At 37.6% G+C, this 13,008-nt stretch overlaps 1 protein-coding gene across 1 annotated transcript in view; it reads right to left on the bottom strand.

Moving 5' to 3' along the window:
* Positions 1-13,008, bottom strand: part of Hecw1 (HECT, C2 and WW domain containing E3 ubiquitin protein ligase 1) — a 163,979-nt gene that overhangs the window by 113,690 nt on the left and 37,281 nt on the right. The window contains exon 3 of the mRNA XM_013033006.1: positions 9,446-9,540. Coding sequence (XP_012888460.1) covers positions 9,446-9,540 — 95 coding nt within the window. The remainder of the gene's footprint in view (positions 1-9,445; positions 9,541-13,008) is intronic.

The raw sequence follows: 13,008 nt of genomic DNA, 5'->3' as shown, positions 1-13,008 counted from the left end.
GGAAAAAAGAATAAGGAATCAGCTTCTTGGTATTCATTTTGTTAAATTGTCAGCTACTCGTTCAAAGGAGCTATATATCATGGAATGCTCACCCGGTATATATCATACTTTAGTCAGTTTAATTGTGTACATATGCATATAGCCCTGTATGTATTTTCATAAATGTTTATAATTTTAGATCTAATTTCCACATATGAGAAAAAACATGTACCTTTTGTGTTTCTGAGCCTAACTTGCTTCACTCAACATATTTTTTTCAGGTCCACTTATTTCCCTGAAAGTGATATAATATTCTTCCTGATGTGTGAACATAATTGTAGTTTGTATATACACCACATTCATGGTATCCACAGTGTGATCCATTTGTCCATGATGGAGCATCTGACCTACATAACTCGGCTATGATGAATAACTTGGATAGGGTGAATAGTGAAGTAGTGAACATGCGTATGTAGGTATCTTTTAATGCCAGGAAGCTGAAACATAGTTTGTTAAAGTGGGTTAGGTCTTAAGGGGAGAGCTATGGACAAATGGAGAGAGAAATGGTAGCAAATACAGTCACAATACTCATTGCTCACTTGTGAAAATAGAGTCAGGCAATTTGAGGGGATGGGTGAGTTTTGGATAGATGAAGAGAAAAATGATGGTAGGGGTGACATTAATCAAGATGCATTGTACTCATAAATCAACATGTTGAATTGAAACACCTTTGCATAACTATTTAAAACTAATAAAAATAAATTTAGTAAAGAAAAAGAGAAAAGGTATAGCAATTCCAAGCAACCAGATTTTTTAAATCTCAGGTTCACAATTTTTGAAAAGTAGAATACTTTTCCAAACCTGAAAATATGGTGCACATACTATGTAAATTATATATGACCCAATACAATTAAATATGTTCTAAACTCAAGGAACTGTTTAAAACAGTGACTATTTATTAATGACTATATCTGAATATATACACATATTGTGTTTAGAAATGAAACATTAAGGCTGGGAATCTCCTAATTGCCTGTGAAATACAGTCATATTTAATCTCCAACAGAGACACTATCATAAAATATAGACACAGTCAAGAACTTGGATTGGAATATTATCTATTACACCAGGGAAAATATAAAAAAATCCCCTGGATCAGACTTCTCTTTGATCCTAGAACTGCTTGATAATTCTGACTTCCCTTTGGCCAAGCACAGAGCCTTTATACTCTAGCCATATGCCTAGGGACTTCATTAATATAAGGTATTCTGCCATCTTTGTTAACGGAATTGAAAAAAAACATAAAAGGAGAAAAAAGTTATCTCTATGCATTAAAATGCAAGCATTTGATTCTAGTTTTTTTCTGCACTCTTTCACAAAACAACACCAGAGAAAGCTCCTGGTCTAGAATTGCTGGTTGTGCCTGGTTGCCTACAGCATTTCAAATCCCGAGACACTTTTGCTATCCAGTGGGATTGAATGGCTTACCAGGACCTAAGATTAATTATCATGGGGGCTAGTGAGGTTGCAGATATACAGCAGACTCTTGAGTAAATGAACACTGAGGGCTTGCTCATTGATTCACTTGCTATGTGGTTTTGTCCATCAACCTGAACTTCACTTTCACATTGACCAAGAAAGTCAAAAAGCACTGATTGACATTACAAAATTGCTGCTTAGGTTTGAAAAGTGTCATTGGTGTGAGGAGGCAACTCTCTTGGCTTCTACTCAGGAATTAGGTCTCGTGTCCCCATCCTTTGGGAATTCTTCCCTTACCACCTTTGTTCAATCTGCCACAGGTCAAATGCCATTTGCTTACATCAGCCCTGGGATCTATGAATTCATGACTTCACAAGATATTTGTTTTTCTGAAGAAAAGTATAGTGCAGTTGAACACCAGAGCTAAAAGTTGCAAATCTAGAATCAGGATCTTTATATGTGAACCTCCTTATCCTTTTGTGAAGTGTTAATTCAAGAGTTTTAGAGAGGACCTATTTAGGATTTTGCAAAACTGTTTTAAAGCCACACTTTTGCCAATGTAACGAGCATTTATTGTGCACCTACTATGCAAGAGGCACTGTGCAGGCAGGCCTGAGAATACATGCAGCTCAGATGATAGCAGTTGATCTGACTGAGGCTGGCAGATTTCTTAAGATTCCAGGCCTTGATTCCAGAGCTGGAGATAATAAAAGGCCTTTGTTTTTGCTAGCTTTTGAGGCTCTTTGGATGGCGAAATTGAGACTGAAGAAGTCACCTCTCTTCGGGGAACAGGGCAGGAGTTCAGCACTGTTAAACCATCACTAATGCTAATAATGAGCCTTTATTGTAAGCACCCCTTTGTGTTTATTTAAAAGAGCTGTGGTATTTGGGGCCAGGCAATATGACTTCCTAATTGACAGCCGTTAAGCCTTCCCTAGTGCCCCAGCTGCCTTAAGCAAAGGATTAGCAGCCAACTAGCCAGACTAGCATATACCAGCTTCAGTTGCAAAAAGTTCTATAAAGGCCTTGAGGAAGCTACACAGCAACCACAGCTGCTTGCTGAAGATGCACAACTACTGCATAGGGACTGTACCATTATCAGTACCAGGGTTTGAAGTCCAGGCCTTGTTCTTGCTCAACTTGCTTGACTGGCTAACATTCTACTCCTGAGATACACCTCCAGCCTGCTTTTTAAAAATTTTTTATTTTTTTAAAATGTGAAAATATCCAGCCTGCTTTTTATTGGTTATTTTGGTGATATGGTCTCCATTACTGTCCTGGCTGGTTTCTAACTATGATTCTCTAGATTTCAGCTTCCTGAGTAGCTAGGATTATAGGCATGAGCAACCAATGCTTGGCTCTCATGAAAGAACTTAAGACATCTAGAGTTCCATGATTAAGGATTTTAATAAATAAATGCATATTTGATTTATTGGATTGTGTGGAGAAGATCAAGCTCATGTATATTTTATATTTTACATACAGAGATATGCATAGCATCTTAGGACACAGGGACTGTGCAGAAGAGAGCTGGTATAAACCTAGTTAAGTTAGGCCAAGGACTTCTGTTAGGGATTGAACTGTGTCCCTCCAAAATTCCTACATTGAAGTACTAACCCTCATGTAGCTGTGTAGGGGTTAATTCAGGCTACATGAGGTCATGTGGTTGGGATTCTGACCAAAACTAAGTAGAGAAAGAGACAGCTGAGATATACACATATGACATAAAGGAAAGGTCCTATGAGGACACAGCAAGAAGGCAGCCTCCTGCTAGCCAAGGAGAGAGCCCAGGGGACAACAAGACTGCAGATACCATGAATTTTGACTTTTAACTTCTAGAGCAATGAGAAAAGAAATGTTGCTGGTAAAGGGATTTGACCTCAAGGCCTTGGTGCTGTCCTTTAGCTGTATTACTCAAGGTTGGTGCTCTACCACTTGAGCCACAGCTCTACTGCCAGCTTTTGGTGGCTAATTGGAGATAAGGGTTTCACAGACTTTCCTGCCCTGGTTGGCTAGCTATGATCCTCAGGCCTCAGCTTTCTGAGTAGGTAGGGTTACAGAAGTGAATCTCTGGCACCTGGCAATGTTTTGTGAGTTTTTTTTGTTGTTGTTGTCGGTCGTGGGGCCTGAACTCTGGGCCTGGGCACTGTCCCTCAGCGCTTCAGCTCAAGGCTAGTGCTCTACTACTTGAGCCACAGTGCCACTTCCAGCCTTTTCTGCTTATGTGGTGCTGAGGAATCAAACCCAGGGCCTCATGCATGCAAGGCAAACACTCTACCACTGAGCCACCTTCCCACACCCTGTTTTTTTGTTTGTTTGTTTTGAGCCATGCAGTTTTTGGTTATAACCAGAGCCCAGTAATCAGTGATCATCGTTAGCCCTTGTAGGTAGGAGATATAAATTAATCTTACTGAAATATCATGACACATTTTTAAAAGCTTTTACATGAGTTGCTAAGAGTTGTTAAGAATGCTTATTTGTTACTAAAGCTCAAGTTGTTTTTTTGTTTAACTCAGTGGCACAAGAAGTCATACAAGGTATATTTCAATAATAAAACAATCCAGCTTTATAATTACTTCACTTTGTCTTTATAGCTAATTCATTTCCTAACCAGTCTCTATTCAGTTGAAATTATGTCTTCTGGGTAAGTTCTGTGTTTCACATGCTCGAGGAAGTGTGTGTAACTCTGCCTTCACCTATCACACACAAGTGGTAGAGTACAGAGAAAAGTTCTTCTTTAAAAAATAGTCATCTCATGCCAGGTGCCGGTGGCTCATGCCTATAATCCTAACTACTCAGGAGTTTGAGATCTGAGGATCGTGGTTCAAAGCCAGCACAGGCAGGAAAGGCCCTGAGACTCTGATCTTCAATAAACCACTCAGAAAACCGGAAGTGATGCTGTGGCTCAAGAGGTATTTGAGTGCTCACCTTGAGCTGAAGAGCTGAGGGACAGCGCCCAGGCCAAGAGTTCAAACTCCAAGACCAACCACCACCACCACCACCAACAACAACAACAACATCATACAGAGCACATCCTGCTCCTGCATCGACATTGTGAAGTTTCTGTACTTCTGTAAACATTCTTGGACATGAATGTTGAACTCCTTTGGGTAAATACCAAAGGATGTGGTTGCTGGAATCTACTGTCAGTGTATGTTCAGCTCTGTCAGAACTTTCTTCCTACGTGGCTGCTTCATTTTTCTCTTCCATCAGCAGTGGAAAGCAAAGAGTTCCTTCCACTGGTGGTCCCTGCATTGTGTCAGTGGCTTGGATTTTGATCGTCCTCTCCAGTGTGGAGTAATAGGCCCTGGTTTTGATTGGCAGTTTCCTCATGACCTCAGTGTTGAGCATCTTTTCATTTGTCTATTTGCTCTTTGCTTGTCTTTTCTGGATAAGGGATGTTTGGATCTTTGCCTCTTTTTCAATTTATTCATTTTTATCAGTACTGAGTTTTAAAGATTATTAGTATAATTTAGATATCAATACTTTCTCTGTTGTCTTTTTCTCCTGATCTGTAGGTTTTGTGTGTGTGTGTGTGTGTGTGTGTGTGTGTGTGTGTGTTTTACTCTCTTGGTGGGGCATCTTTTCGTGTATTAATTGAAAATTACATTTTTCCCTTAGAAACTAATTTTAGGTTCTTACCTATTTTTCAAGTGGTTTGATAATCTTTTCTTTAGTGATAAGAATAAGTTCTATGTAATTGAGAAAGTTAGCTGTTGCTTAACTTTTTAAATTATTACTATTAAGTAGTTATACAATTCCATGTTTGCTTATGAGTATAATGCTTCCTGGTCCATGTACCTCCTCTTTTGTTTTCCTCTATCTTCCCCCTTTTGTCCATACCCTCAAGTTTTAATCCTTTTGTTTTTTACTTTCAACACTTTTTAACTTTACCCTTTTTCTTTTAAATAGAATTGATGCTTTTTTGAAATGCAGAAACAAGAACAAAGGATAACCCAATGAAAAAAATGATACTCATAATACACTACGTTGGAAATGAACTTTACAACTTCAGCAGGTAGGGGAACAGGGAGGGAGGAATGGGAGAGGGAAGGGATAGTGGGAGAAAAGGAGAAAAACAGAGGAGTAGGTAACAATGTTTGACAAGAAATGTATTCACTGCCTTGCTCATGTAACTATAACCCCTCTGTACATCATCTTTACAATAAAATAAAATTTAACTTAAAAAAATAAAACAGGGTATAAACTATAAGAAATTTTAAACAAGAATTGATGCTTTTTTTCTTCTTAGAAGTTTTTATGTAATACAATACATTTTTTTTTCTTTTGTGGGGCCAGTCCCAGATCTTTAACTCAGGGCCCAGGCACTAGAGATCAGTTATTTTTTCTAATAGCTAAAATAAATTACTTTCTACTTATTAAAATATAATCAGGTTATTTATTAGAGATGATAATTTTGCCATCTTTTCTCCATCTTAGATTCTCTTTTCTTTCTCTCACCTAATGCCTAGCTTGTACTTCTAAAACAATAGTGTCATGATGGTCTCTTTAGTCTTTCTCTGACCTTTAATTAAACTGCTTTCATATTTGATGAGAAAATGTTGCTAATATTTGCCTTGAGATACACTTAAATTTATAGGTTAAGGAAGTAACTCACATTTGACTGTGGCGTGAACTTGTATGTGTTACATGTCTCTTGCCCCCAAACAAAGCAAACTCTTTAATTTGGGCTTAGGATAAAACCCAAACTTCCTTAAGTGGCCCTTAATAGCTTAGACAGCACCTTGGGAAAGTTTTCTAGAAAGAGAACGGCTGATGTCATTCTGTCTCCTCAATCTTTCTTTCTCTTCTAGAAAAAGTCTGATGCTTTTACCAAGCAACAAATATTCAAAACTCTGCTGCTTGACTAGGAACAAAATCTAAAGAGACTTTTGTTGGAGAGATGAATATAACATGCTCTGGGATAAATTAGCATAGTAAAGTAAAGGGTGGGTGAGAGATTGTGGCTATGGTGTACCTGAAGTTTAGTGTTCTTCATCTGGAAAACCCTCAATCAGACTCTTAAACTTGTTAGTCCAAAAGTCCTCTTTGTGTCTGATGCCAGACGCAAATCGGGCTTCCTTGCTGCCGATTTTCTTGTCTGTTTCCCATTATTGATTTACCCCATCCCAGAGAAGTGGCTTTTGAGGATGAGAATATGCCTTGTTTGGTGTTATATACCCAGAAAAACTCTGAGACATATATAGAGACATATACACTGAATGCAAAAATGACTTATTGAAGCCAAAGGCTACACAAATATGTATAAAATAACTGTTCTGAGCAGATTGCCAAGGCTGAGTAACCTGAGAACCACATGCATTGGTGAATGGAGGGGGGGCTTCACAGGTGGGATGCAATGAGCATCTTAAAACAATTCGTCAGATTAAGAGTCTGACAAAATGTGGCTGTGGTTTCTCAGCTGGAAGAAAGTACACACACGTTATGTCAACATCTAACCTCAACTTCTCTCTATTACCCTTAGAAGCAGCTTTCCCATTCGACATTTGACTTTGTGGAATGAAGACTGAATTTAATGTTGCAATAGACAGAAAGTTTCATAAAGTACTCGTTTCAAAAATCATCATAAAACCTTCTAATAAATGTCTAGGCAACACTGATCCTTTGCATGGAAATAAATCACAAGCACAATTTTAGCACAACCACTCAAATTCACCTTTATTGTGTGTTATCTCTAGCATTTGATATATAGCTTTTTCAAATCATAATGCTTTCTAAAATTGTGCTTGCAAGGAAGAAGGTTCACAGAAATACATATAAGGGAAAGAAGTGAAAAAAATCAGATATTGTACAATAAAATAATTTCAGACTGCCCGCTTCCCTAGCATACATTTATTTCATTAAGAAACTGAAGTTTTAGAACTGAAGGGGCTAAGTCCTGGGAAGTTGTTTCTTCTGAGGCTTATGGATGAGATCTCTCTCCTCCATGCCTGGTTAGGCTACTTCTGGTGATATGCTGTCAAAATAAATTATGGGCCTGTTAAGAAGGCACCAAGAAAACAGAATTGACTCAAAGTCTTGTCTGGTGCGATAGCTTGGATCTGGCATGTTCTTCGAAGGTCCTTGTGCTGAACTGTTGTCCCCAGCTTGTGGAGCCATGGGCAAGTGGTGGAAACAAGGAGGCAGGGATAGTGGAAATAACTTAATTATTGGGGTGGGGTGCTCTTGAGGGGATATTGTGGTCTCACATGTCCCTGTTTCCCTCTTTTGTTTCCTGGCCACCATGAGATAAGTGACTTCCATGCTGTGTTCCCACCATAACGCGGTCTTACTGCAGGCCCCCAACAATGGGATCAACCAACCATGGCTAAAACCTCTGAAACAGTAAGACAAAATAGACCTTTTCATCTTTCCAAGTTATGATCTAAGATGTTTTGTTACAGTAATGGAAAGCTAACTAACACCCATACCTATGATTAAAAGCCACATCAAAAAAATTAACCCATCAGTTTTCTCTAGATATTTCATGGAAGTCAACTTTCCAGAGTCAGGCCTGGGCATGAGGATAGATTGAAAACATGGTTGTAGCAGCCTGAATATGCTGAGATTATGAGAGGTAGAAATCTGATGGAATTGATTTGAGGAAAATGGACATGAATGTTCTCTATGTCTCCTTTGACTGGGGGAATTTTATACACAGAACAATGAATGAAAACAGTATAATTTCACATCTTGGGAAATCTTGCCAAGGTCTGGTTAAACCCCCTTTGGCTGCTAGGCTAGGAATATCACTGCCTGAACATGAGCTTATCAAAAGTCACTTCACAAGGAAACTGATACATTGTCTTCCAAATTCTCACAGAAAAAGCCAGAAGAGACACTAGGCAATATAAATCAACAATTGCAATCTAAGACAAAGGATAAGAATAATTCAAAATACCACAACTCTGATAGAATTTCCAGTCGACAACCCAATAAGAAGTATATTCTTGGACTTTATGTGGTCCAGCCTCTAAACTTGGCGTGAGTGGCCCTGATGAATTAGCAATATGATATCCTCTTCCTGCCTCTCTCTCTGGTGGCCTTTTCCAAATGACTTGCTGTACAGTGGCATAGGGCAGATCTGCATATGGGAGGCATTTTCTAAATTGACTTTTTCTGCTATCAAATATGCAAAACTCTCCTCTTTTCCCTGCTGTTCCTACTGTGTCCTTTTTATAGTGAAGCCAAGCTAGCATCCAGTCCTATGGGACCCTTCAGGATCCTGAAGTTTACTTATTTCAGTGTTTATCACCAACACTTTGATCAGTGTCCTTTAGGACACTACCAAACTTAATTCTAAAATAGCAAAGCAGTATTTTTTGCTATGTTTAGAGTCACAGTCCTTTCTAAATCATTCATATTCCATATCAAAGACTTTCTCTAGCTTTTTAAATCTAGAATAAAAAAATCTTTTTCTCCCTTGCATGCCAAAGTCTTCCTTAGGTTTTGTTCAGCCTTTTCAGAGGACCATATAAAATATCTATGGAAAGGGAAGAGATTGCAACTTTCAAGTAGCCTAATCAGTTTTAGTTGGAACTAAGTAAAAAACACTATGAAGATAAAAAGTAGATTACTTTAAGGAAAAGAAAGCCTCTTTTGTTATAGAACTGTTCAGGGCTTTGGTATAAGTAATGAAAGATGGGATTGAACTCTTAAATTTGCCACTGGCTGTTGGTACAACTGGAGATACAATGAGATACCGTACTTAGGAAACACAGGAAAACACTGATGACATTTCTAACAAACAAATGGAATGCATGTTTAAGAAATGCTTTTGAGCATGTGGGCTTTGGGTCTCATTCTTCTTCACTGTTTTGAGATGTGTCTAAGTACTTTTAATTCCTTTCAATATGTCCCCATGTTTGTCGAATACACACACACACACACACACACACACATAAGTGTACACACACATCAGAACAAAATAGGAAGAAAAAGAAACACCAGGGTTGTGTGTGACTAAAGAGGAAGAATTGAGACTTACAGGAGCTGCTGAGTTTTTGACTGTGACGCTAGGGGTGGTAGCTCTCAGGGCTCCACTCACTCCATGGTAATATTTGAAGCAGATCTTAGTTTCAGCTGAAAGACAAAAATAAAATGGGACTGAATAGTAGGGTAATACACCAGGAAGAGACAGCTTTGTCCAGAGGGTACAGCTCTAAGAACTGTAACCAGATTCTTTCCAAAAGCTAGCCAAGCCACACTAGACATTGACTAGCTACCTATGGTCCCACAGATGAGTCTTACTTTCTAAAAACACAAGATAATAAGTTGTTTTTCACAGTATTCATTAGCATCAGTGAGTTGTCCAGGGATTTCATTTTGGCATGTTCACACTGCATACCATGCTCCTTGTTCAGATTCAACTCCTCATCATTTTCCATCATGCTTCAAGTGCCTTTCAAAACCAATCTCCAAGTATTTGGGCCAAATTCACCCTCTTTCACTCTCTCCATTTGCTCTCCCTCACCTCAGAGAGAACCTTTTTTCCATTCCTGTCATTCAATTTTCTGTCGATTGCTCATAGGCATTTCACTGTGGTGGTTCAGCATGGACACACAGTATTTTAATCACACTGATCCCCTTGGCTTACTCTCATTTTCCCACTTCCCATACCCACTATTCTTCAACAGGTTTCAATGAGTTTCATCCTCCCATTCAGTATTGTTCAACCTCTAACTTTCCCTTTTTGTCCCTATTGTCTAATCCCTTCAGTCCCACAAATGTGTTGTATATATATATATACAACACATATATATACACATATATATACAACATATATATATACAACATATATATATATATATATACAACACATATATATATACATACACTATATATTATACATATGAATATCAGAATGTTTACATATGTTTATGTATACATTTATCTTTTAGCTGTAGAATATACATACAAGAAAAAAGTATGATCTTTATTTCTCTGAATTTGTATTATAATTTTCTCCATCTTTATTCATTTTCTTCATAGGGCACAATTTCATCCTTCTTTATGACTGAATGGTGCACCATTGTTTATATATTTCACATTTTCTTGGCCCATTCATCAGTTTTAGGGTATCTGGGCTATTGTTCTCATAGCCAGGCTACTGTGGAACATGCTGTAATAATTACAGGGTGCAATTGCATCCATTAGATCTTGACATATTCCTTCAGATATATGCCCGAGTGATATTGATAGGTCCTATTGTATCTGCATGTTTAGGTTTTTGAGGAACTTCCATACTGATTTCCGTAGTGGTTGAACTAGCTAACATTTCTATCAGCCTTAACATTTTAGTGCCCATGTGAAATCCATTACTCAGACATCTCAGCATTTAATCTGTCCCACTGGTAGCTGTTGCTTTGAAATCTTTAGTTCTAAAATTTTTGGTAGTTTGATCCCTATGACAAGTCTGTTCCTTAGTAATATCCCATTATTTAATTCACAGCAATTAATATCTTGGTGATTTCAAGGAAGACTTTAATAATATGCTTCTCCATATTTTCTAACTCATCCACATCAATGATAGCTTTTTCAGCATCGTGATTTACTTTTTGCAGATGGTAAGCAGAAAAGTCATAGCTTTGGGAAATCACATTGCTTGAGGTTGAATTTCGGCTTCACTATTTATATTGAGTGAGTCAGTGAGCAAGTCACTTAATTCTTATGTACCTCACATTCCTTTTGTGTAAAATAAAACTGACAATAATATTCATTTCATGAGATGCTTATTAAGCAAGTAAGAATGGATAGAGTCCAATTAAACGCTTAGTAAGTGTTAGTGGTGGTGATGATGTGTTAGACAATAATGTGATTTCATTGCCTTCTGGCATTTAGTACTGACCTGTAAAAATCTTGCAAGCAAACTGAGTTTAGTTCATTTAAATTATTTTTCCCAAGTCACTGCTTATTAGATTTTGATTTTAACACTGAAACATTTACTAGCCTATGTCTTGGTGCCTTATATTAATTTTATTTGAAATGATGTGAGAAATCTTCCATTTGAGATTCCAGTTCTCAAATCTGCAAATTTGTCTGCAGTTGTAATGTCTATGGTATTCTTAGCACTAGCCAAATCACTAAGTACACAGGACCACATATAATGAAGCATATCAAAATGAACTCCAAGAATTGGAAATAAGAGGTTCTTATTTTGTCCTATTTGCACTTATTTCTATTTTTTCCTGTTATAGTTTTCTGTGCCCTTTGTCTTGTATATAAGTTTATCTGAACCATGGGAAGGATAGGGAATCATAGAAACAGCAAGACCAAGGGTGAACTAATGCAACAATGACACTAGACACTATGTTGGAAATCAACTTAACAACTTAGTGGGGGGGGGGAGGAAATTGGAGGGTAAGCAGGAGAAAATGAAGGAGGGAGTAACAGTGTTTAAAAAGAAATGTACTCATTACCTTACTTATGTCCCTGTTCATCACACTTACAATAAATAAAAAAGAAAATACATTTTTATTATCTAGAAATAATCATACAAAAGGGTTCCAATCCAACATGTCAACTTCTGTGTCTTGACCAGTGTCATCCCTTCCATCATACTCCCTCAACTCTCCCAACTTCATCCCTTCCCTCAAGTTACTTGGCTCAATTTCCACATATGAACACTGAATATTATAACTGTATTTGCCCACCATGCCACTATTTGTCTGTCCCCCTCTTCTTAATTACAGTGTTTTCAAAAACATTTACAATTTTCTCAGCAAGAACGTGAAATATGCTCACTGTAGGAAAAGAAGAAAAGTACAAACAAAAAAAATCTATGAGTTTTTGCATACTTGAGAGTATAAACTTTTTACAATAATAAATTTTGCTATGTATAAATTAAAATTCTTTTTTAATAGGCTTTTATTGTGAGAATACTGTATAGAGGAGGGGTTACAGTTACATGAGCAAGGTAAGGAGTACATTTCTTATCAAGCATTGTTGTCTCCTCCTTTGTTTTTCTCCTACCATCTCTTCCCTTCTATCTCCACAACTACACTCAACACCCCCCCCCCAACTGTAAAGTTCGTTTTTTGACATAGCATCTTGTACATCTCATTGTTGCAATGGGTCCACTTGTATGCCTGTTTAAAAATTTTGTTTTCTCCCTTCCCATCCCCAAATTATACCAACATCAAATACAGTGAAAGCAGGAGTTGTACTGTGGGGGAGGGACATACAACGCAACAAAAAAAATCATGTGGTACCTTATAAATACATTAGAAGCAATATCAAGAAAGAAAAAATCACTTGTGTCCTTATCTTGGGGTTCATTTCACTTAAAATAATTTTATCTGACCTTTTCTGCTGTCTCAGACATAGACTATTTATTGCAAATAAGGGAAACCATGGGAACTATGTTTCTTTGGGCCTGGCTTACTTCACTTAATAGGATTTTGCTCAAGTCTTACCATTTCCTAAAATATGGGGCAATGTCATGTCATTCTTTTTGATGGAGGCATAGAATTCCATTGTGTATATATACCACATTTTCTTGATCCATTCATCTACTGAGGGGCATCTGGGTTGGTTCCATATCTTAGCTAT

Source organism: Dipodomys ordii, unplaced genomic scaffold (genome assembly GCF_000151885.1).
Source record: "Dipodomys ordii isolate 6190 unplaced genomic scaffold, Dord_2.0 Scaffold161, whole genome shotgun sequence".
NCBI lineage: Eukaryota > Metazoa > Chordata > Mammalia > Rodentia > Heteromyidae > Dipodomys > Dipodomys ordii.
This window is presented reverse-complemented; position numbering and strand designations above follow the sequence as displayed.